Below are 24,548 nucleotides of genomic sequence, written 5' to 3'. Positions count from 1 at the left end.
GGTGGCCTCCAAATAATGTCATCATGACTAGCCTTAAACTGTCCCAATGGACCCATATGAGACTTTCTTTGCAATATATATATATATATATAGTATATATAGTGTATATATATATGCCCAGGAGCTGTACTCTTGGGTCCTAAGTGTATTTCACTTCACTGTTCTCCTGCTACATTTGTTCCTGAATGTTTCCTAAGGAAATAATTTTTAGCACCCATGAAAGCATCAGGGTGGGCCAGAGAGGTGTACTCAGTTGCAAGGCCCTGTGAGATTGCCTAAATTAGCAAACGAATACAGGACACCTGCTTGAATTTGAATTTCAGATGAGCGACAAATATTTCTTTTTGGTATAAGTCCTAAATATTTCATGGGACATACTTATATTAAAAAAGTATTTGCTGTTGAGGCCGGCCCGGTGGTGCAGCTGTTAAGTTCACACCTTCCACTTCGGCGGCCCGGGTTCTCGGTTCGGATCCCGGGTGCAGACCTACGCACCATTTGTCAAGCCATGTTGTGGCAGGCGTCCCACATATAACATCCGGCATGGATGTTAGCTCAGGGAGGGTGATCTTCCTCAGCAAAAAGAGGAGGATTGGCAGCGGATGTTAGCTCAGGGCTAATCTTCCTCAAAAAAGAAAAAAAGCACACACACACTCAAATACTTATTGTTTATCTGAAACTCAAATTTAACCAGGTGTCCTGTATTTTCTCTGGCAACCCTGCCCCCATTTGAACACTTAAATTCAAGACTGTATGAGATTGGGGAATAGAATCATAGAATCACTGTTACATGTCAAAATTGGCAAAACTCCAGAAATATTTGGCCGGAAGTGATAAAATATATTTAGGAAGTCTGTACAATGAAATTACAATAAACACTTATTAAGCTGTAATTTTCACAATATTTTAATTCTGTTCTGAAATCAGTCTACAAATATCTCTACGTAACACCAAAGCCAGTGATTTAATAAATAAGAGAAATGAATGTACTGCTTTTCAAAAAAAAATAAGCCTTATACATTTTTGTCTATATATGATATTTGTACAATCATTTTCCCAAGGCTCCTGGGACTGAAGAGTACACACACCACATACACACACACACCACTATATTTAAATCAAATGGGTTTATATTAAGTGTCAAATTAAATGCTATATAAAATTTATAACCAGATACACAAAATATGAATTGAATCGTGAATACAGCGTTGATAAGGCTACCATACCTCACACATGACTTCCAGTTAAGAGGAGGGAAATAATTGCTTCGCTGGATTTTAAGTGTGCGCGAATCACCATCACCATGACAAGAAATCAATTTAATTACACGGTATTCAGAGATTTAACACACATGCGGATATTAAATTGACACTACAATAAAACCTTTAAATCTGCAGAAAGATATCAGAACATATGGTCAATAACACCACTAGCTGCCACAGGTTTTCAGTAGACGATGCAAATGATGATCAGCTTTTGGTGCCACCACGAGGGAAAAACTGGTCCTGGGGCACCGACACACCAAGGAATCGTTGAGGAGCAAAGCGCAGAATTCAGTGTGCTGAACAAAGCTGGTTTATTCCAGGTCCTATACATCATACTGATGGGTGTCCAATATTAATGTTAAGGGTACTGTGTTAGGTCCTGCCAAAAATATATAATTCTGTTATTCACAAGCGAGGAGCAAAGTCCCATGACTCAAATGGCCATAAACAAAAACTTTGCCGAATGGTGATGTATTATTTTTAAAAAAAGGTGGGAGAGGGGATTGACACCTTAGGGCCTTAGAACTCCTTTTAACCGAGCTAACTAGATGTCGAGAGCTGGCTCTTTGGTTAAGTCAGCCAGTGCAAAACCCACCAGGGAGAAGTCAGCAGGTGCCAACTTGTCAGGCAGGCGGCCTTCATCCAAAGCATCTTAAGCAGCGGGCGGAAACGCCGCAATTCAGGCTTCCCACTAGGGACGAGGCGGATGGACCACGTTTTAGATTCTGCTTTGGAATCCGACACATCCTCCCTAACCTCTCCACGACCGCTCAACCCCAGGCCACACTCAAGACCAAAGTGGGAAATTTACATCTGCCCCACAAGCCACCCCTGTGCATGTGCAGAAGTCACCTTATAATCTTCCCAACCACTGACCTGGACCTGCACGTTTACACTTAGCACCCAGTAGGGGATGTCCCAACCCAGTCCCTGCCCACCACCAGTCACAAATCATAGTCCCAGGTCCCCTCTCTGCTTCCTGACCCTGCGTGGGACAGGCTTCGTGTGGCCCTGCGTGGCACGCTGTGTCTGTCATCTTTGTGGAACCGCATTAAAAACCTTCTTCCAATGGCTTTAACCTCTCCGTGCTGTCACTCAGTCACCTTTAGAAGTTTAAGACCCCACAGGCACAAAGCAGCTTTGCAGAAATTCTGTGGCTGCACTTTGTTCCCAGAAAAGATATGGGGTGTCACTGAAACGTGAAGCAAAAAAAACCCCAGAAGGCAGGAAATGCTCACTGGTATTGGAAAACATACATATGGACGGGTTATGCACCACGAAAGCATCTTTGCTAGCATGTCCAGGAAGAGGTCACTCTAAACATCGGCTCCAAAAGAGCCACACAGCTCCAGCAGTTTAGAGAGAGTTGGTCCTTTTTCTTTTCTGGACCATTTTCAGTTCTTAGGATTGACCGTGACACTGAAGTGTGGGAAATTAACACTGACCAACTTTAAGCTAAGAAACGCCGTTATCACAGACCCACAGCAGTTTCCGTCAGGGTGTTTTTATGTCACATTGAAGGAAGAGTTGCACTAAGATACTCTACAGCCCTGAAGATACAAAAAACGTTTCTCTTCAAGGTATGAGATATGGTACAAAAATACATTTTTCCACGTACAAAAGAGAGAAAAAAGAAAGAGATGGGGCAGGCGGGGGAGGCCACGTGCCCTTCCACAGAATGGAGAAAAAAAAAACGCCCAACTATTCAGGGTTAAGAATATGCCTGAACAAAAGTCAAATTTATGCATTAAAAAGCAAGTTATTCAGACCTTCCATCTAGGATTTCTACCAGAATTTCAAATAATGTTCTCCCCTGAAGTGAGACTCCTAATTAACTGCAGGTTCTTTCACGAAAAATCAGGACATTTTTCACTTGAGTGTAGCAAACTGTAAAATTGGCTCCAGAGCCCACACTTCGCGAATTCGGTAAAACGGTGCATATTCTCAACAGCAGTTTTCAGTTGGTGCTTGTGGTCTCAACCCACCAGCGCCCAGATACACACCTGCTCCCTCGAGTGACTGCCGTTAACGTGGTTTCCTGTCTAGATCTCAGGAGAGCACCGTGCCCTTCGAGTTTCGAGGGTGAGGGAGGAGGGGAAGGGAGTGGACAGTAAACCCAGACCACACTGATGGTTTAACATTTAAAAGCTTTGTGCGGAGAACGGCAACTTTCCCCTGGCCAACGTCCGCAAAGCAAGGTTTTAGTACCTTACACGTGCCAAACACACAAAAGCCAAATGAGCAAAAGGAAGGAGGGCAAAGACGACCTCCTTGGACTTATTTAGACCCTGTGCTAAAATGGCTTCATCTATAAGTATCTCGATGACAAAACCAGAACGGTTCCAACCCAGAAAGCACAGGGCTCAGATGCCCTTGGATAAAGATTTCCCCAAGCACATCCTGGAGAACACGTATGCATTTCAGGAGGTGAAACAAACACAGGAGAGTTTGGGTCCCATTACGTGCACCTTAAAAATAGAAGTCTCACACATCCTCAGAAACACCTGCTTTTGTTTTCCAGATACTTGCAACCAAAAATAAAAGTTCACAGAAACACCGCAGAGAAGTTGGCAGACAGCTGAGTTTTCTCCAAAACGATACGTGGACCCTAAGGTGTTGGTTCTACCCAATCTGGCGGGGTCTCTGGAAATCAGCGTACAGGGGCTCTTGAGGGGCTGGCCAGGGCACGTCCAGGGGCAGCAAAGGACTCGAGACAGCCTCGACTGGCAGCCTGCAAAACTGGGTTGTGCAAAAGCTGCGGCTTCTCCTCCTTGCCCTGTGCTCCTGGTGCATAACAACACACTTGGGGAATCCCAAAAGGGGGCTTTCCACCAGCCCCAGATCCAAGCCTGGCAAAGCTCCCCCAACCAGGAGCCCACAGCTGTCTGCCCTGCACGTACCTCTCCTCTGCCCCGAGACCACGGAAGACAAGGACACCACAGTCTTCAGACAAAAAGCAACTCACACGTGTATTGTAAAAATTTGAGGAAAAACAATCCAGATTTTCTCCAAAGCTTGTTGATTCCTGCTTATGGTTCCTGAGAATGCTTTATAAGCAGCAACAGACTTGAAAATATTATTAGCTGCTACGGTGTGTTTTCCTTCTAAGGTCCTGAGTCAACCGAAAACCAAATGAAACACACAAAAAACCCTCGAGAGCAGATCCTTCCTATAGCAGCCTAGCTGGCAAACGGCAGAACGAGGACATCAAATGATTCCCGAGCGAGCCTCGATGCTCAGCCAGTACAGCTCTTGGCTTCAAACCCCAAAGACATTTGCCAGGTCCTTGAACTTTCCTCTACAAGATGTTGAGGTTAAAACATCAAAGTACAGAAGGGGAAAAAAATATCAGGTTTTCTACAAATAATGATTTCTTCATCTAATAATATAATTGATGGGGGCTTGGCTGGGATCGCTAGGGTCCAAAGGATGCTTAGGTTTATCCTCGAGGCACAACCGTCCACATTCACAAGCGACAACACTCAGCTAAGTCGACATCCACCAAAAGGAAGCTGAAATGAAGCTCACAGTTTTGGAAAATGAAAATAACGCACACAGACCTCACCCACCAATCCCTATGCCGTGAAAACAAACGCCAGCATGGAAACTTCCCTAAAACGTCGAATTAGCACGGTTCTTCCCCTCAATGTGAAGTTTTAATAAACTTGACTCGATCTGCCTTTATTAAAAAACCTTACAAAAGATGTATTTAAATGCTTGAAAAAATTAACTTTTATGCTCTATGCACAGATAAACTTCTCTGACTGTACAGCTTATATGGTTTATAACCTTTGTTTAAAAAATATCTTCTCCACTAATGACACTTGGCGGGTAGTTCTACATAAACGCTCTCGTCACTCCTCTTGGAACGCATCCTGGGAGTCGACATGTGGCCGGAAATACCCTCACAGAGCGCCTCCCTCTTGCTCAGGTATGTTTATTAAGATTGTTTAGGGTTTGGTGTTCTTTTTTTTCTTCTTCTTTTTTGCTTTCTGAGAGAGGGCGCTGGCACGATGGGACGCGGCCGGCTGGCTGATTGTCACTTGCCGTTGGAGCGGTCCAGAGTCTCCAACACTCTGTTGAGGCGGATGTTGAGCAGCCGGACCTGGTTTTCCAGATGCTCCAGTTTCTCCTCCACGCTGGGGCCGCTGGGGCTGCTGCGCCAGTAGAAGCCCATGGGCCCGGTCATGAAGTAGACGGCCACCACGAAGCAGAGCGGCAGCACGGCGTTCTCCGGCTCGCCCTCGTACTTGTGCAGGATGTACACGCACGACATGGAAAACAGGATGACCCGCACGACCCAGAAGAAGCGGCCGAACACCATGTGCAGGACGCTGAAGGTGAAGCCCAGGGTCAGAGACAAGAACCAGTAGGCCAGGAGGACGACGCCGACCAGGAGGAGGGCCCGGGCCGGGCTGTTGGCCACGGAGGCTGGGCTGAAATACTGGGACAGGTTCGAGACTGCAGAACAGAAAAGAGGGACAGCAACGGATTACAGGGAGTCGGGGTTTCTCTACAAAAGAGAGAGCAGCTCTCTTTTGGGCCCCTCTGCTCACTGGCTGGGCTTTTGTAACTGCCTCATTAACCCACAGACTAAGTCTTATGAGAAGCAGGGCAACTCGATAAGACGGCCTGCCATGACCACAGCTTTCAAACACCTTTCATGGCTGGGGAGAGCCTGCACACTGTCTTTCAATTTCCTTCCTTCTTGTCTTCCATAGTAACAAACGTCATTTCAGGCTGGCCACATGGCTGCCTAGGATAAAGGCATTTCCCAGCCTCCCTTGCAGCTATACACGACTAAGCTTTGGTCAAGGAGAGGTAAGCAGAAGTGTTTTGTGGTGGCTTCAAGGGGGACCTAAAAGTAGCAAGAATGTGCCCTTTACCTCTTCTTCTTCTGCCTGCTGAAATGTGGATTCGATAGCTGGAATGCAAGCAGCCGTCTTGGGCCATGAGGGAAGGGAAGTCACCTACTGGGGAGCAATAAGATGGAAGGCGCCTCGGTCCTGAGGACTATGTGCCACAAAGCCACCTACCTGTGAACTTTCACAAAAGAGAAACAAGCTTCCATCTTGTTTAAGCTGCTGTGATTTTGGGTCCCTGTTACTCACAGCCAAACCTAACCATGACTGGTACGCACACATGAAGCTCCATCTTAAGAGTGAAGTGAAAAGGAGGACTTGCGTCTTCTCTGTGCCCGACTTAAGAAAATTTTCAACAGAAAAGTTAAAAGAACGGTAAAATAAATACTTCTATTGAAACCACCTAGGTTTACCAATTAACACCTTGCCATATCTGGCTTCATCTCTCTAGTCACATACTTTTTTACCAAACCACTTCCAAGATGCCCACGTCGTACTTCAGCATGCATCTTTTTTCCAGTTTTATTGAGATATAATTGACATATAGCACTGTGCAAGTTGAAGGTGTACAGCATAATGATTTGACTTATCCTGCGAAATGATTACCACAATAAGTTGTTAACAATCATCATCTCACACAGAAACAACAAAAAAAGAAAAGAATCTTTTTTTTTCCTTCTGATGAGAACTCTCAGGATCTACTCTTAACAACTTTCCTATAAATCATACAACAGTGTGAACTACAGTTATTGTGTTGTACGTTACATCCCCGGGACTTTTTTATCTTATCGATGGAAGTTTGTACCTTTCAACCACCTTCCTCCAGTTCCCCCGCCCCACCCCCCATAACAACAAATGGGATTGCTTTTTCTACGAGCTTGGGTTGGTTTGTTTTTTAGGTTCCACATGTAAGTGAGGTTATTCAGTATTTGCCTTTCTCTGTCTGACTTATTTCACTTAGCATAATGCCCTCAAGGTCCATGTTGTTGTAAATGGTAGGATTCCCATTTTTTTATGGCTGAATAGTATTCCATTGCACATTATCTATGGCACATCTTCTTTACCCATTCATCCATTGATGGACACTTGGGTTGTTTCCATGTCTTGGATATTGTAGATAATACTGCTATGAACATGGGTGCAGATGTCTCTTGTACTATATCTTATACACTATATCCCATATAGCGTTTTGTTTTCCTTTGGATATATTCCCAGCAGTGGAATTGCTGGATCATATGGTAGTTCTATTTTTAATTTTTTGAGCAACCTCCATACTGTTTTCCATAGCGGCTGCACCAATTTACATTCCCACCAAGAGTGCAGGAGGGTTCCCTTTTCTCCACATCCTCACCATCACTGTTGTCTCTTGTCTGTTTATGACGGCCATTCTAAACAGGTATGAGGTGATATGTCATTGTGATTTGGATTTGCATTTCCCTAATGATTACTGACCGTGAGCATCTTTTCACATACCTGTTGGCCATTCATATATCTTCTTTGGAAAAATGTCTACTCAGGTCCTCTGCCCATTATGTAATTGGATTATTTGGTTTTTTGCTATTGAGTTGTATGAGTTCTTTACATATTTTGGATATTAAGCCCTTATCAGATATACGCCTTGCAAATATTTTTCCCATTCTGTAGGTTGTCTTTTCATTTTGTGATGGTTTCTTTTGCTGTGCAGAAGCTTTTTAGTTTGATCTAATTCCACTTCTTTATTTTCGCTTTTGATGCCTTTGCTTTTGGTCTCAAATCCAAAAGATCATCACCAAGACCACTGTCAAAGAGCTTACTGCCTATGTTTTCTTCTAGGAGTTTTATGGTTCCAGGTCTTTGGTTCAAGTCTTTAATCTATTTTTAGTTCATTGTTGAGTAGTGTAAGATGGGGGTCCAGTGTCACTCTTTTACATGAAAATATACAATTTCCCCAGTATTATTTATTGAAGAGACTGTCTTTTCTCCTTTGAGTATTCTCGGCTCTCTTACCAGATATTAGCCGCCCATATATGCAGGGGTTTACTTCCGGGCTCTCGATTCTGTTCCATTGGCCTGTGTCTGTTTCTATGCCAGGACTGTACTGTTCTGATTACTATAGCTTTATAATATAGTTTAAAATCAGGTAGCGTGACGTCTCCCACTTTGTTCTTCTTTCTCAGGGTTCCTTTGGCTATTCGGGCTCTTTTGTGGTTCTATATAAATTTTAGGATTGTTTTTTCTATTTCTGTAACAAATGCCAATGGAATCTTGATATGGTTTGCATTGAATCTATAGATTGCTTTGGGTACTACGGACATTTTAACAATATTAATTCTTCCAGTCCACGAATATGGGGTAATCTAGAAGAGTCCCGTGACGGCGACTTTCTGAAGATGGGTTTTTTCGCAGAAGGTCCTACACTGTGGGACGTCTGGTTGCTTTCTCGGGGTGTCGTTTGCCACGTTCAAGGGGAGCTACATCCCGTGTGTCTTAGCTTACACAGCAGGTCCTCCCCTCAGCGAGTGCATCCGCAGCCCCTGGAAGGCTCGGGACACAGGCAGCCGGGCCCAGCCCAGGACACGCCATTCCCTAGGTCTGCGGTGGGCCCAGGAATGTGCACCTCTCACCAGCTCCCGGGATGTCACAGCTGCTGCGGCTGCTCTCAGGGCCTCGCTTTCAGCCCCGCTGGCTGATGCACAATCAGGTCTTTCCCCGGGGGGAGGCGGGAGCCTGGGGTGAAGCGGGATGTGGCGACTTGGAGGGGGTCAGTGTGGACCCAGAGCAAGTACGAGATGGGATGACTGGAACCTGGGGCATTTCAAGTCTCTAAATGCATTGAGTGTGAACATCTCACACCCCCCGCAACCCCCAAGCAGAGCAGACTGTGGTGCACAGGGTGCCACCTCATCTGGGGCCCAACCTCATAAACAGCAACGTTGCCCAGGGCTGAGGGCTCAGGGTCACCCAGGACCCCCCGAAAGTCGGGGGGCCACACTCCTTCACTGCCTCCCAGAGGCGTCGGGAGCATTCTGACCGAATGCGGTTTTGACTTTGGGGCTGATTTTACACTGAGCCCCTGCAGAAGATGGGGCTAAGGCAGACCTTTTGGTCTCAGGACCCCCAGGAGCTTTCACTTAGATGGTTTCTATCTTTTTGTATTTATCACATTAGAAACTAAAACTAATATCTAATACCCTCAACAAAAAAATTCATTGTGACTTCGTACTTTGAGACACCTCATACTTTCAGGCTGATCTTTCTTAATCACTACTTTTTTTAAAGATTTTATTTTTTTCCTTTTTCTCCCCAAAGCCCCCCCGGTACATAGTTGTATATTCTTAGTTGTGGGTGCTTCTAGTTGTGGCATGTGGGACGCTGCCTCAGCGTGGTTTGATGAGCAGTGCCATGTCTGCGCCCAGGATTCGAGCGTGGTTTCATGAGCAGTGCCATGTCCGCGCCCGGGATTCGAACCGGTAAAACCCTGGGCCACCTGCAGCGGAGCACGCGAACTTAACCACTCAGCCACGGGGCCGGCCCCGCTCCCTACTTTTTAAAAAAATACTTTATTTTTCAGAGCAGTTTTAGGTTCACAGCAAAACTGAGTAGAAGACGCAAGCTGTTTATAATTTTCAAGTAGTATTCATTTAAAAATAACACTGAACCCATTACAGTTAACACACAAAATATATTTTTTATGAAAAATAACTTTTCCAAAACAATATGAAAAAAACACAGTGAGAACGGTGGTGTTGCTTTGCAGTTTTTGCAAATCTCTTTAATATCTAGCTTGTTAGGAGAGCTGGATTCTCAGACCTGTTTTTTTAGTTTTTAAAGATTGGCACCGGGGCTAACATCTGTTGCCACTCTTCTTTTTCTTCTTCTTCTTCTTCTCCTCCCCAAAGCCCCCCAGTACACAGTTGTATCTTCTAGTTGTGGGTCCTTCTGGCTCTGCTGTGTGGACGCCGCCTCAGCTTGGCCTGATGAGTGGTGCTAGGTCCACACCTGGGATCTGAACCAGTGAAACCCTGGGCCATCAAAGCGGAGCACAGGAACTTAACTGCTTCTCTATGGGGCCAGCCCCCAGATCTGTTTTTGAATTCACAGAAACAGAATGCCAGCTGCAAATTTGGGCCACATACGTCATTTAAAATGTTCTAGTACTCACATTAAAAAGGCAAGTGAAACAGGGAAAATTAATGTTAAGATATTTCATTTAACCCAATATATTCAAAATATCATCACCACATAAAGGATATTAAAAAGTATTGAAGCACGTGTGACTGCCTGGCCCCATGGAAACACAAGGTTGGAAAGAGGAGGACCTCACAGTTCCCGAGAGGGCCTCGGCACCCCTGGGTTCCTCAGAGCAGACTTTGAGAACCATTGGAACAGACTCTATGTGCATGGCCACATAACATGTACTACCTGCTGCCAAGGGGCTAAGACAGGTGAGCAGCAGGTGCGAGGCCACCTGAGGAAATCCTGGCCTGGAGATGAGAGTGCTAACCTGCTCCACAATCCGACGGTGGAAGTCAAAACTGCCATCTCAATCAAAGGAGTGTGGGAAGAAGCAACCTTGCTCCCCACAGGCCCTAAAAGTCCTAAAGAGAACACAGGCAACACTGGCTGTCCTGCCTTCCGGCAAAGCGTACTGCGTTACCTTCCTGGGGCTGCCAACAAGCACCTCAAGCTGAGTGTTTTAAACAGCAGGAATCCATTCCCTCCCGTCCTGGAGGTTAGAATTGGAGACTGAGGTGTTGGCAGGGTTCGTCCCTTCCGAGACTGAGGGAGAATCTGTTCCAGGCCTCTCCCCAGCTTCTGCTATTTGCTGGCCATCTTTGGTGTTCTTGACTCAGAGAAGCATCACCCTGACCTCCGCCTTCATCCTCACATGGCTGTCTCCCCGGGCGTGCCTCTGGGTCCAAATTTCCCCTTCTTATGAGGTCCCGAGTCATACAGGATTTAGAGTCCACCCTACTCCAGCAGGACCTCATCTTACTAATTACATCGGCAACGCCCCTGGTTCCAAATAAGGCCACATTCTGAGGTGCTGGGAATTAGGACTTCAACAAATGAATTCGGTACCATAATAGGTACCACTCAGAGAAAAGTAAGCCTTCTGGTGGCAGACGTGCTTCTCAGCTGGGCCAGGGTTTATGTCACCACACATCTGTAGCGTCCCCACGGGCAGACAGGGGAAAGCAGGTGCAGCTGGACACAGCCGGCCCTCCCGGCAGAGAATCGAGACGGGGCGGGCTCCCGACCTGCACGATGACTGACTTTTTGGAGCAAAGCCCCTTCACAAGGCGTTTACCGTGGGCCAGGCACTGTTCTGACCGATCTCCATGAATTGTCATTTGATCCTCATGCTGTGATGAGGGGATTCTAGCATTTTCCACATGAGGACACAGGCACAGAGTGGGACTTGCCCAGGGTCCCATTTTGTTGGAAGTGGCCTCAGAGGCTTCAGAGAAAGTAAAGAACTTGAGGAAGATGGGCGACTGAAATCCATCCTTTCAACTCCTGGACAAATGCTCTATTTCCCGGAAAAGGGTCCTGAGCCAGCAGATCTGGGGTGGGCAAAAACTGTGCGGTCCTTTACAGACACCGCAGGCCACATGTGGCCACCAAGCACCGGAAATGTGGCAAGTCTGAACTGAGATGCACTGTGTCAGATACAGACTGGATCTGGGAGACAAGACCCCCCAGAACGTAAGACACCGCGTTAATCATTTTTCATACTGATCACAAGTTGAGATGACAATATTTTCCATTTAGTAGGTTAACCAAAATACCTTATTAAAATTAATTTCACCCATTTCTTTTTACGTTTTTAATGTGGCAACCAGAACACTGAACATCACACGTGTGGCTGGCGTTCGAGTTTTATCAGACTGTTCCAGACTAGGGAGTCTCCTTTTTTTTTTTTTGCATAAGGCTATCCAATTTTTTTTTTTAATTAATGTTATGACAGATTACAACCTTGTGAGATTTCAGTTGTACATTTTTGTTAGTCATGTTGTGGGTACACCTCTTCCCCCTTTGTGCCCTCCCCCCACCCCCCCCTTTTCCCTGGTAACCACTGATCAGATCTCCTTGTCAATATGTTAACTTCCACCTATGAGTGGAGTCATATAGAGTTCGTCTTTCTCTGACTGGCTTATTTCGCTTAACATAATACCCTCGAGGTTCATCCACGTTGCTGCGAATGGGCCAATTTTGTCTTTTTTTATGGCTGAGTAGTATTCCATTGTGTATATATACCATATCTTCTTTGTCCAATCATCAGTTTCTGGGCATGTAGGTTGGTTCCACGTCTGGCTATTGTAAATAATGCTGCAATGAACATAGGGGTGCAAGGGACTCTTGGGATTTCTGATTTCAGGTTCTTAGGATAGATACCCAGTAACGGGATGGCTGGGTCATAGGGTATTTCTCTTTTTAACTTTTTGAGGAATCTCCATACTGTTTTCCATAGTGGCTGTACCAGTTTGCATTCCCACCAACAGTGTATGAGGGTTCCTTTTTCTAGAGAGTCTCCATTTTAACCCTAAAAACTTCCAAAGGAGGAAATTAGAGGATTGTGCTCAGGGAAACACTTTCTACCAGAATATCCAACTTGGAATACGGTTTCCTGTAAAGCCTTTCACACACTCAAGCTTCTAAGCATAAGACACAAATTCCAAAGGCCTTCGGATGCTTGCAGCTTGTGCATCAAATAGAAGGGGAAACGATACCATGGAAGCGAGCTCTTCACCTGAGGTATGCGTCAGCTGCACTCATCACGAATGCCAGCGTTCACGACCTCCTGGCTCCGCCCTGGTCCTCTCCCACGGGATTAGAAGGCTGTCTGCTCATAGTTCTTCATCCCGAGCTGCACGCAATCTCTCGCAATCAGCTTTGTTTCTCCAGGCTCACTGGTCAGAGGTGGAAAGACTGAGAGTTCAGCAATCCGGGCAGGCGGTGACTAGGGACTTCAAGTGGGATTGCACGCAGTTGCTGCATCTGGGTTATGTGTTGACTCAGCCTGCGTCCCAGAGGGGCCCTCACCGGCCCTAGGGGCTGCGGGCTGCACAGCATCTTCTCACACGGCCATGCGGCTGCCTCCTGTCCTTCATCTGAGCGGCACGGTGCCCGGCGCTGGCCTAAGGCCTCTCAGAGGTTGAACTCAAGGCTTCAAGGCTGGTGACGGCTCTGAGTGGCTGAGGGGGACGACAGCAGGTGTGGACCAGGGCGCCCCAACCTGTGCAGCTTTGGGCCAGGGCCTCAACCTCATGCCCTGGTCTCCGATCAGTAAGGGGGGAATGTCAAGGGCCGACAGGAGAACTCCGAGAGATTTTGCACGTAATTGGAGCTCTGTTACCTTCCTGGGGCCGCTGTGACATACGACGATGGGCTTGGCAGCTTAAAACAAGAGGAATGTCTTCTCTCACAGTTCTGGAGACGAGAGTCTGAAAGCAAGGCGTGGGCAGGGCTGCGCTCCCTCCGCAGGCTCTAGGGGAGGTCCCTCCTGCCTCCTCAGCTCCTGCGGGCTCCCGGCTGCACTCGCCCATCTCAGTCTCCATCGTCACGTGGCCGTCTTCTCCCTGTGCGTCTCTGTGGGCCGGGGTCCAAATTTCCCCCTTCCTGCAGTTCACCACATACTGGATTGGGGAGCCACCCTAACCCAGGATGACCTCATCGTGACTTGATGACATCTGCAAAGACTCTCTTCCCAAATAAGGCCACGTGCACAGGTACCGCGCTTTCGGGAGGACACAAGTCAACTCACAGCAGCAGCGAAGCAGCAGGGCCAGCAGCCCTCCAGCTCGCATTAACGATGGGCCGCTTTGTGCCGGGACAGAGCCGGGGTTGAGGGCACAGCCCAGAGGAGACCCCACCCACAGGAGCTGAGATGCCAGAGGGGAGAGCACATACACACACACACACACACACACACACACACATATACGGGATGGTACAGCTGACAAGTGCCATAAAGAGAAGGAATGGGCAGTGTGAGAACAGACAACGAGTTCCCTTTACATGGGGTAATCAGGATGGGCCCCTTGCAGGAGGCGGCATGTACCAGAGACCCAGGATGGGAAAGACCAGAGCAGGCAAAGGGCTGGGGAATTGCCCCCCGCAGGGAACACCTAAGGGACTAGAGGGCATGTCCAAGAATGGGATGGAGGCCACTGGGCCGGCCCCCCGAAGTATGTTTTTAAAAGAAATCTCATTGGCTGATTTGTTGAGAAGGGACCACAGTGGGCAGGAGAGGAAGCCGAGTCAGGAGGTGTGTACGCAGGAGTTAACGTGGGGCCTGAGGCTGAGCTCTCCAGGAGGCCCTGCTGGCAAGGAGGGCCCTTGGCCGGCATCTGGGAACTAGGATTTCTGAAGTCTGATGTGATCCATAATAAGAAACATATATTTGGTCTCCGTCCCCGTTCCTGGCACAGAGCTCCCAAAACCCTTGGGACTTCCCCATTGCTGTGAGCCATCGAGGGGTCTTGAGAACTCAGAACAAGCCCCTTTCAACCACACCTGAGCTTACGTTAATGCAGTGACTTTTGGACAGCTCCTAGACAACCACAGGATGGGAGCTGGATGCCAGGGGAACCGACCACGTGATTAGAGGGCTGGAACTTCCCGTCCCCCCACCCCGGACCTCTGGGGAGGGAGAGGGCCTGGAGGTTGAATCCATCGCCAATGGCCAACCGGGTCGTGCCCATGTAACGAGGCCTCCATAAAAACCCAAAAGGATGGGGTTCAGAGAGGTTCCCAGGTTGGTGAACTAGGGAACGTGGAAGCCCCGAGCCCCTTCCCGCAGACCTTGCCCCATGTGTCTCCTCCATCTGGCTGGTCCTGAGTTATAGTCTTTGTCATAGACCAGTAATCTAGCAAGTAGGCTGGTTTCCCGACTTCTGTGAGCCGCTCTAGCAAATTAACTGAACCCAAGGAGGGGGTCACAGGAACCTCCGATTTATAGCTGGTTGGTCTGAGGCACAGGTGACAAGCTGGACTTGCAATTGGCATCTGAAGTGGGACAGAGCCCTTGACCTATGGGACCCGACGCATTCTCCAGGCAGAACTGAGAACTGAGTTCAATTTGTGGGCACCTGGTCAGTGCTGGAGGAGAAGTGAGTTCATTGCTTGGTAGTGAGGAAAAAAAACCACACACTGGAGGCGGGGTGCCCTCTACTCCCTGATAAGCGGGACGCACGGCGCCCAGACTGTCTGTACAGACAATGTGGTGCAGGCTGACCACCTGCCCTCCTTGGGGAGTCTGGGATTCGGGTGGGTGAATTCAGGCAGAGGGCCACCGCAACCCCAATCAACGCACTGGGCGCTGAGTCTCCAATGGGCTTCCCTGGTAGACGACACTTCACACATGGTGTCACACTTGTTGCTGGGGGATTAAGCGTGTCCCATGCGAGTCCCCGGGAGGGCTCTGGAAGCCTGAGCCTGCCTCCACCCCCTGCGCCTTCTCCTTGCTGACTGTGGTTTGTGTCCTTTAGCTGTAATAAGGCCCACGAGCACCACTGCGGGCTGACTCTCCCAGCGATTCGCCAACCCTGGGCTTGGTCTTGGGGGGCTGGCACAGGAGGCCCGCGCAGACTTCCTGGAGAGAGAGGCGGAGCCTGGACCAGGGCCGCGTCCTTGAAGTCGAGGGGTCCAGCGGCAGCCTCCTGATTCCTTAAGCAGGGCAGCAACCCCTGGCAGCCCAGGTGGGCAGTGCCCTGGGGGTCACACGTGGCTCCTTCAGCCCTCCTGATGATGCTCTGAGAGCCTGGTCCTCTGGATTAGATCCCCTTCTGCCTAAAGAACTGGAGTAGTTTCTCCAGGATCCCAACAAGCCAGAGAGAGAACTCCGGCTCTGGGGCCTGTGGTTTGCCTGGGGGCAGACTCGCGCCTGAGCCTAAGCAGCATCTCTGACTCCCAGCTTTGATGGGCCATTTTTATATGCAACTATTACAATAAAAGACGGTTATTTGTATCCTCACTCAGCCTCCCCAAGTCTTTTCCTGTGCCACCCCGGGTGGGTGCCTGTTCCTCACTTTGGGAACCACTCGAATAAATCGGCACCTTCAATGGATGCCCCCCACACACCTACCATCAAGGCCGAGAACGTCCAGGAGCTCAGTCCAGACTTTCCACAGCGTCTCCACACACATGTCCACTCCCAGCACGAACCTCTCAGTCAGCCTGGTCAGGAACTGCAAGAAACAAGTGAACGGTCACTCCCGCCTCGGCCAGCGCTCCCTTCTTCCCGGTCCGGCCAGGCCCGTTAGTTCATACTTCAAGGGGAAAACGTGGCGGCTGATGGTGAGGCCACACAGGAGGGCCGAGGAGCCCAGGGGATGGACCTGAGCTCAGAGCTAATTGTGGGCAGGCCGAGAACTGAGTGAAATCTGGGCAAGCCTCCCTCCCACAGGCCAAGCGGCACCCACAGGAGACTGGCGCTCTCTGCAAAGCTGCTTCGCCCCGCTTCCCACTCCTCCTGGAGCCCTCCTGCTCCCCCTTTGTCAAGGCCTCTGCCTGATTTCTCAGTTTTAAACGGTGGGAGTTTCTGCCCCCAACTTATTTCACCCAGACGTTCTCCCCATATCAGCATCTCCCGGGCACATGGAAGTGACGGAGACCCACCCCTGTCCAGCTTTAAGGACTTGCAAGGGGCCTCGGAGGGCTGCATCGCTCTCCAGGTGATTCCAGAGAACCACCAGGCAGGAGTGACATAAAGACGAGGGGCAGCCTCATTGCACCCTGTTTGTTTGAACCCGTGATGCTCTATACACACGGTAAACAACTCAGAGCTACAAATGGGAATTCAGTGAAATGCAAGCCTCCCGTCTCACTGCCCAGAAACCCAAATCCCGTTTCGGAGACACCATGGTCACCACTCGCTTATTAGCCTCCCTGACAGGCACCGGGTGAAAATGGCATAGACAAGTGTTTTTCTCACAAACGGCAGCATATGTGTACAGCTCTGCAGACTTTCTCGTGGAACACTCTGTCTCGGTGGTTACTGAACCTTAGCCTGTACAGAGCCGCCTCATTCTTTTTAAAGATGGTACCCCTGCAGCTGCTGAGCCAATCCCCTCCTGATGGACATCTATGTTGTTCCCGACCTGCGTGATTACAGCGAATGGGGGAGCTGCCACAGGACCCCGTACACGTGCCCTCTGGCTGACAAGTGCAGCATAAATGCCTCGAAGTGAACTGGCTACAGCATTTCAAATTGGATTGTTCCTCCAGGGGAAAAGGAGGCGCGGGGCTGAATCATCACAGGAGAACAGAGGATGCCAACAACCTCCGTGCAGGACTGTGGCTTGGCTGAGCGTGCACCAGCCTGGGACTGCAACTGCCTGAGTTCAAATCCCCGCTCTGCCTCTTACTACCAGCTAGGTGACCACGGGTATGTTACATATGAGACATCCCAAGTCTCCAGGTAACAAATGGAGGTAATAGCACCTCCCCATCTGGTTATTTGAGCATTAAATAGGATATGCACGTGAAACACTTTGAGCACTTGGCATACGGTCAACATTCTTACTGATATCCAATATTCTGACAGCGCGCTCACCCCAATGTGTCCTGCAGGGACCTCATCCTTTTAGCCTTAGGTAATTGCACTAAAGGGATTTGTATATTTAAAGACCATGTGGCCACCAGCTGAGGAATGGATAAACACAGCCTGGCCTATCCATACAATGGGATAATATTTGGCCCTAACAAAGGAATGAAGTACTGTTGCGTGCCTCCACATCAATGAACCTTGAAAACATGATTCTAAGGAAAAGAAGCCAGAAACAAAAGACTGCATGTTACATGATTCTATTTGTATGAAATGTCCAGAACAGGCAAATCCATTGAGACAGAAAGTAGATTAGCGGTTGCTTAGGGCTTGGGAGGGGGTGATGGCGAAAAGGTACAGGATTTCTTTTTGTGGTGATGAAAATGTTCTAACGTTGACTGTGGTGATGGTTGCACAGCTCTGTGAATATACTAACAACCATTGAATTGTACACTTTAAATGGATGAATTGTATGGTATGTGAATTATACCTCCATAAAGGTATAATTTTATACCTGTTTAAAAAAATGCAAGGGTAAAAAAGATAACGGGAGAGCTCACGTTAAAAAAAAACACCAAAGACTAGGTGGAGAACGCCAGAAGGAAGCGCACACGTCGGAGAGAAGGAGACGGCCCCTTTCGTGGGGCAGGTGGGTGGGGGATGGGGGAGAATGCATCTCCACCAGCGTGGAAGGCACACTGGTACTGGGTTAGCTATAATTCTTTTTTTAAAAGAGCTTTATTGACATATTAAGTTCATGTCTTTAAAATGGACAGTTCAGTGATTTTTGGCATATTCACAAGAGTGTACAGCCATCACCATAATCTAATTTTAGAACATTTTCATCGTCCCCAAAGAAGCCTTGCGCCCATCAGCAGTCACGCCCATCCCCTCCTCCTCCAGCCCAGGCAGCCACTAATCTCCTTTCTGTCTCCATGGATTTGCCTTTCCCGGACTTTCCATACAGTACCTGACCTTTTGTGCCTGGCCCCTTTCACTCAAAATAACATTTTTCAAGGCTCATCCATGTTGTAGCATGAATCAGTCCTTAATTCCTTTTTATTGCCCAATAGCGTCCTATTTTACAGAGTTACGAGATCTTGCTGATACCCTCACAATTCTTTAAAGTGCACACAATTTGTGCACATTGGTCGACGGAACGCAGTCTTTATAATCTGTTCCAGTGGAGGCAAGGAAAGGGCCACACAGCATGGCTTTTGTGAGAAAAGGATATCGGGCCTTGAAACGGCACCAGCTCCCCTGGAAAGCAGGTGAGGAAGCAGTTACTTGGGACAGAAACTGCTCCTGCCGATGAACCCCTGGGGGACTCGGCTTTCTCAGCTGTAAGATGGGGCTCAGAGAGGGCTGGACCCCAGGCCCGGTAGAGACCTCCGCACAGGCGGCATCCAGCAGGTGCCCGGGCGCTAGAGCCACTCAGGCCATCTCTGGCAGAGGCGCGGATGGCTGGGCGATGGCACTTGCTCTGGACCGAGTGCCACCCAGCCACGGAAGGCCTGGCTCCAGGCATGCACAGGGATGCGGGACACCAAGAACTGGCCGGGCAGGACGGGCAGGCAGGGCCCACGGCTGCCTCTCCACCACGGACTGGAGAGCTCGCTCTCTGCCCCGAGGGCTGGCACTGCTTGCTTTGGCTCCTGCAATGGGACACCTTGGCCCAGTGTGTGTCTGTGAAGACAAAGGAGCCCCCAGGCAGGTGTCGTGGGCCAAAGTTGTTCCTCCAAAATTCCTTTGCTGAAGCCCAAACGCCCAGCTCCTCAGAATGTGACTGGATTTGGAGATGGGGTCTGTAAAGATGTCGCTAAGGCAAAATGAGGTCATTAGGGTGGCCCTAACCCAACAGGACTTGTGTCCTTATGAGAAAAGGAGATGAGGACACAGACACGGACAGAGGGAAGACTGTGTGAAGACACAGGGAGAAGACGGCCATCCCCGAGCCAAGGACAGAGGCCTCAGGAGAAACCAGCCCTGCCCACAAGTTGATCTCAGACTTCTAGTAAATTCCTGTTGTTTAGGCTGCCCGACGGGTGGTACTTTGTTATGGAGCCCGAGCAGACCAAGACAGGGGCTGCAACGAAGCCCAGAGCCCGAAGCAGGTCACAGAAGTCAGGTGGAATCCCATCAGGGCCTGGGTCTCACTGGTCCACGGGAATGGGGGGTGGAGGGAGGGGGACACCACCACCAGGACGCAGCCACCAAATGCAAACGTGGAGACAGCTATAGGACCCCTGGCCCGGCTTCTCCACCAGGTAACCTGGCCTTGAAGCAAACAACACAGCAGGAGAGAGAGGAGGAGCCGTAAAAACAAAAAGCCACTGAAATCAGTTGAGGGCATGTGCCCTTGACGTGATGTGATGACAACGGCACTTTACCTCTGTGCTCTTCCTCTCAAAACCATAACGACAGTCTCATCAGGAGGAAACCAGCAGACCAATCCCAGCAGAGGGGTGTCCCTGATCAGCCCCCCTGAAAACCGTCCAGGTCATCAAAACCAAGGAAAGTCTGAGAAAGCGTCACAGCAAAAGGAGCCTACGGAGACACAACTGCGTGCGACATGGTGTCCCGGAGAGGATCCTGGAGCCGACAAAGGGCATCAGAGAAAAACCAAGGACATCTAAATACAGTATGGACTCTAGCTAATAATGACGTATGCATACTGGCTCGTTAACGTAACAAACGTACTATAAAAACGTAAGATGCTAAGGAGAGGGGAAAACGGGTGCAGGGTATTGGGGAACCCTGTACTATATTCTCAATCTTCTATAAATCTAAAACTGAGCTAAAAAAATAAAGATATTAAAAAGGTGAGAGACTTAAAATACCTACCAGTTAAGCGCAAGTGTAGACTTTGTTTGGATCCCAAGTCAAACAAAGCAATTTTGTAAAAAGACATTTTGAGATGGAGAAATCGGAAAATGGACTCGGGTCAGTTACTAAAGAATTGTCAGGGGCTGTGGTCATGGTATTGTGGTCATGACTTTACAAACTTTTTACTTGTTAAAGATGCAGATTGAGATAGTCAAAGGTGAACTAATATATTTTGGATTAATTTTACTATTCTAGGTTAAAAAGAAATTTTGATGGGGGGGACAGATATAACAAAAAAGTCAGAGATCAGGTGAGAGCGTCTGCAGTTCAGAGGCTGCCCAAGCATCTAAGGGACACGGTGAGGTGCAAAGGTGACATGAACTAACACTGCTGGAACGGACAGACAGACCACGAAACAAATCACGAAGGAGAGAAAGGCACCTCTAGGGCAGATGGTCTGCTGAGCCTCAACCAAAGGTCAAAGGAAAGGGACAAGAAGACACCATGTGCACCACTGCGCTACCAGAGCAAGGACACAAAACCCCTGACGTAGAATTCTTGCTGAAATTGCATGCCGTCCATCTAGCCCCACTAGAAACACTCAGGCAATACACACTACAGGACATTTCAAGAGACAAGCGAGTCAAAACCACAGCGAGATACCTTTTCAGCCCCACCAGGACGGCTACAATCAAAAAGACAGACAATAGCAAGCGTTGGCAAGGATGTGGGGAACTGGAACCCTCACACACTGCCGGTGGGAACGCAAAATGGTACAGCTGTACAATGGTTCCTTGAAAGGTTAGTTACCATATGACCCAGGAAATCCACTCCTAGGTATATACTCAAAATATTGAAAACATACGTTCACACGAAAACTTATACAGGAATGGTCTTAGCAGTCTTACACGAAGAAGAAACAACCCAAATGTCTATTAACTGATGGATAAATAAAAAGTCATAAGAGAGAAGGAAGCACCGACACCTGCTACGACATGGATGAACCTTGAAAACACTACACTAAAACAAGAAGCCAGTCATATTGTATGATTCCATTTACATGAAATGTCCACCATAGGACAACTGGCCCAAAGTCAGAGAGCTGGCGAGAAGCAGAGCCGGGATTCGAATCCACGTCTGCTGGACAGCCAGGCCCGTGCTCCAAACACAAAAGCCGTGGGTTTATTTTAGACAAGCCCTAGATCAGAATATGGGGTGTTTCTTTAAACACCCTCAAACTTCACAACCCACCAAGCAGGTCTGGCTCTAATTAGCAAACCCAGGGGCGCTGAAAACTCCAGCTGCTAGCAGACCCAGTTTTCCTTTAATTACGATTAACAGAACAATCTCCCCCAAGCCTAGCTGGTCTGGGCTACACTCTGCAGGAAATAAAATGTCAGGTCAGCCTCGTTCTAGATGCTGTACTGATTAGGGGAGCCGGGAAAGGTCATGAGGAAGACCAGGGAGGGCACCAGTGTGGGCTCCAGGCCCACTCTGCCTGGGTTCAAATCCCGGCTCTGCCTGACCTGGAGCCAGTCACTTCACCACTCTGTGCCTCAGTTTCCCCATTTGTAAAATGAAAACAGTAACACTACCTACCTCATAGGGTTGTTCCAAGGATCAAATGAGTTTCCCTATCTCTAAGAGCACTTAGGACATTTTAGGCAATTAACAAGCTAGAATTATCATCGTCTCTACTCAAGGCACAAACCCTGGTTTACCCCAGAGAGAGTTCTGGCCTCGAGATGCTCAGATTCTCTGCCAGAACACAGCTGTCTTATTGACACTCACCCAGAGGTTAAGCCCCTCCTATCTAGTTTGAATTTCACGTCTGTGGATCTTGGGTGTCTGCTAAGACACGCGTTGCCTGTGCTCAGCCCGCACGAAGCCACACTTCTTTCTGTTCTATCTGAACGCTGTCTGCACAAGCGGGGCCTCACCCGCTCACATCCCTCGCGCCCAGGCCGGCTGGAGGGCCCTCTTTTGGCACTCAGGTGCCAGGTCGGCTTTCTCCCTCCTTGGCCACCTACAGCATTCTCTCCCCCCAAGAACCCACAACCTCCACGAGAGGCGTCCGCACACCCATAGGAGAGGGTGGTCAGAAGTTACAGTTGTCCGAACAAATTAACCTGTCTTTCATTTTATCCTGTAAGACTATTCAACCACTCTGATTTAGGTTTCAATGTTCTTTTTTTCTCCATCCATCTCAAGCCCCAGAAAACTTTCTCTCACCCTGAAAGCCTTTCCAGCAGGGCTAAGCAACGCTGGTTGGCACGTTGGCCAGGATATATAACAATAACAATAATGGACACTGATTCAGCCACTACTCTGGGCCAGGAAAGCACCAACGACTCACAATTACAACCTCATAAGGAAGGGCATGTTATTATTATTCCCATTTAACGAATTAAAAAACTGAGGCTCAGAGAAGTGAAGCCACTTGCCTAAAGCCAGCCAGCTCTTAAGTGGCAGAGCCCACACTTGAACCCAACTTCTCTCCAAAACCCGAGGGCCAGGGCGGAGCAAAAGACTTAAGAGGAGGGAAGGCAAGAGCTGTACTCAGAAAACCGCAGTCCCACAGGCAACTGTCCCCCACTCACTTCCCCTCTCTCGGCTGCTCTGTGGACTTCTGCCCCAGGGGCAAGCCCGTCTCATCCAGCCCCAGAGGGCCGGCGGGAGCCTCCCTCGCTGCTCCTGAGCGCTCAGCACCACCCCCAGGGGGCTGCAGGTGCCCAAACAGCTCCAAAGTACACAGAACGCTCCCAGTGAAAGGCCCAGCACACAGTAGGTGCTTAGGAGGGTTACTGTGCCAGGTTGCCAAAGCAACAGAGCAGAGTGCATTATTGCCTTTTCCTTTGCTTACAAAGTAAAAAAAAAAAAAAAGCAGCCTAAATATCTTCAAAGCAGAAGGAGGAAGACCTAAGGTGCTCAGGGGAAGTGGGTCGGGTGCGAGGCTAGACGGAATTCGGGGCTGTCGGGGAGAGCGCCGCAGCGCGGGGAGAGGGCGCGGGCGGGCAGGGCGCCCCCTGGGCGCGGACGGTGCCTGGCTCACAGTAGGTGCTCATTCAAACGTGTTGAATGAATGAATGAGAGGCGCGGCCGGCGTCAGCGAAGCCCAGGGGAGGCCCCCGGGCGCGCGGCCCTAGGGGGCAAGGTCCAAGGAGAAGCGCCGCGCGCTGAGCAGAGGGCGCCCCGAGGCCCTGCGCCCCGGCCCCGCGCCGCAACCGGCCCCCAGACCCGACGCTGGCCGGGCAGGACGGGGGGCCGCAGGCAGCAGGCCCCGGGGCGCAGGTCGGGCACCCCCGCCCCCGGCCCGGGCACCCCTCTTCCAGCGCCCCGGCCGGCCGGCAGCCCCGGAGGCCGCGCGTGGCCCAGGCCGGCCCCCGGCGCCAGGTGCGCGGCGACCGGGGCAAGGTGACCGCGGGCGCGGGCCCGGCGCCCACCTTCTGAGCCGCGCGCACGTTGTCCTCGCCGAACAGGCTGCTGACGCTCTGCGAGAAGGTGTTGACCGTGCGGCGGTAGCTGTTCTTCTCCGTGCCGCCGCGGCCCCTTGCCCCCTGCGCGCCGGGGGCCAGCAGCCCGAGCAGCAGCAGAAGCAGCAGGAGCCCAGCCCGGGCCCGGGGCCCGCCCGAGGCGCGCGCGCCCATCCTGCGGCCAGCGGGCTCGGGCTCGGGGAGAGGGGTGAGGGGCGCACGGACGGACGCCGCGGCTCCGGCGGGGACCGCGTTGGCGCGCTCCGGGCCGCGCGCCTCGCTTCTGCCCGCTGCCGCCGCCGCCGCCGCCGCTGCGCCACCTGCCCCGCCCCGCGCGCAAAGGCGCGACGGCCCTGCCCACGCCTCGCCCCGCCCCCGGACGCGGGAACCCGGCCCGCGACCCCGCCGAGGGGGCGGCAGCGGTTCAGGCTGCTCTGTGTCCCCGCCCCCGCCAGGCCCTCCCTGAACTGGTGGGTTTTGAACCTTGAAAAAAATAATTTCTATTTTTAACTTTTCTGTAAAAAGCAACCCATGCCTGTAAAAGTTGCTACAGCCTCAGCAAGGATAATGACTGCAATTGATGGGAAAACGT

General features: G+C 49.9%; 1 protein-coding gene across 3 annotated transcripts; it reads right to left on the bottom strand.

The window, feature by feature from the left end:
- Window positions 1-882: 882 nt before the first annotated feature.
- Window positions 883-24,282, bottom strand: BRI3BP (BRI3 binding protein). 3 transcript variants are annotated; one of them, XM_023647319.2, is made up of 4 exons: window positions 23,927-24,273; window positions 16,197-16,299; window positions 6,152-6,238; window positions 883-5,726 (listed from the first exon to the last, which is right to left on the bottom strand). In XM_023647319.2, exons 1-4 carry the CDS (start codon window positions 24,128-24,130, stop codon window positions 5,305-5,307), a joined length of 816 nt encoding a protein of 271 aa, XP_023503087.1. In that variant the 5' UTR covers window positions 24,131-24,273; the 3' UTR covers window positions 883-5,304. The 3 variants fall into 3 exon arrangements, with proteins under 3 accessions (XP_023503087.1, XP_023503088.1, XP_023503089.1); XM_023647320.2 differs by having other exon boundaries at window positions 6,152-6,235; XM_023647321.2 differs by lacking the exon at window positions 6,152-6,238 and having other exon boundaries at window positions 23,927-24,282.
- Window positions 24,283-24,548: the final 266 nt, after the last annotated feature.

Source organism: Equus caballus, chromosome 8 (assembly GCF_041296265.1).
Source record: "Equus caballus isolate H_3958 breed thoroughbred chromosome 8, TB-T2T, whole genome shotgun sequence".
In the NCBI taxonomy this organism is placed as follows: Eukaryota; Metazoa; Chordata; class Mammalia; order Perissodactyla; family Equidae; genus Equus; species Equus caballus.
Note: the sequence above shows the minus strand (reverse complement) of the source record. Positions and strands in the feature narration are given on the sequence as shown.

Coding starts and splice junctions, on each gene's coding strand:
- BRI3BP (XM_023647319.2), bottom strand. CDS start 24,130: ATGGGCGCGCGCGCCTCGGGCGGGCCCCGGGCCCGGGCTGGGCTCCTG. Junction 16,300..23,926: donor ACGTGCGCGCGGCTCAGAAG/GTGGGCGCCGGG, acceptor TGTTTCTTGCAG/TTCCTGACCAGGCTGACTGA. Junction 6,239..16,196: donor GGACGTTCTCGGCCTTGATG/GTAGGTGTGTGG, acceptor ATTGCTCCCCAG/TAGGTGACTTCCCTTCCCTC.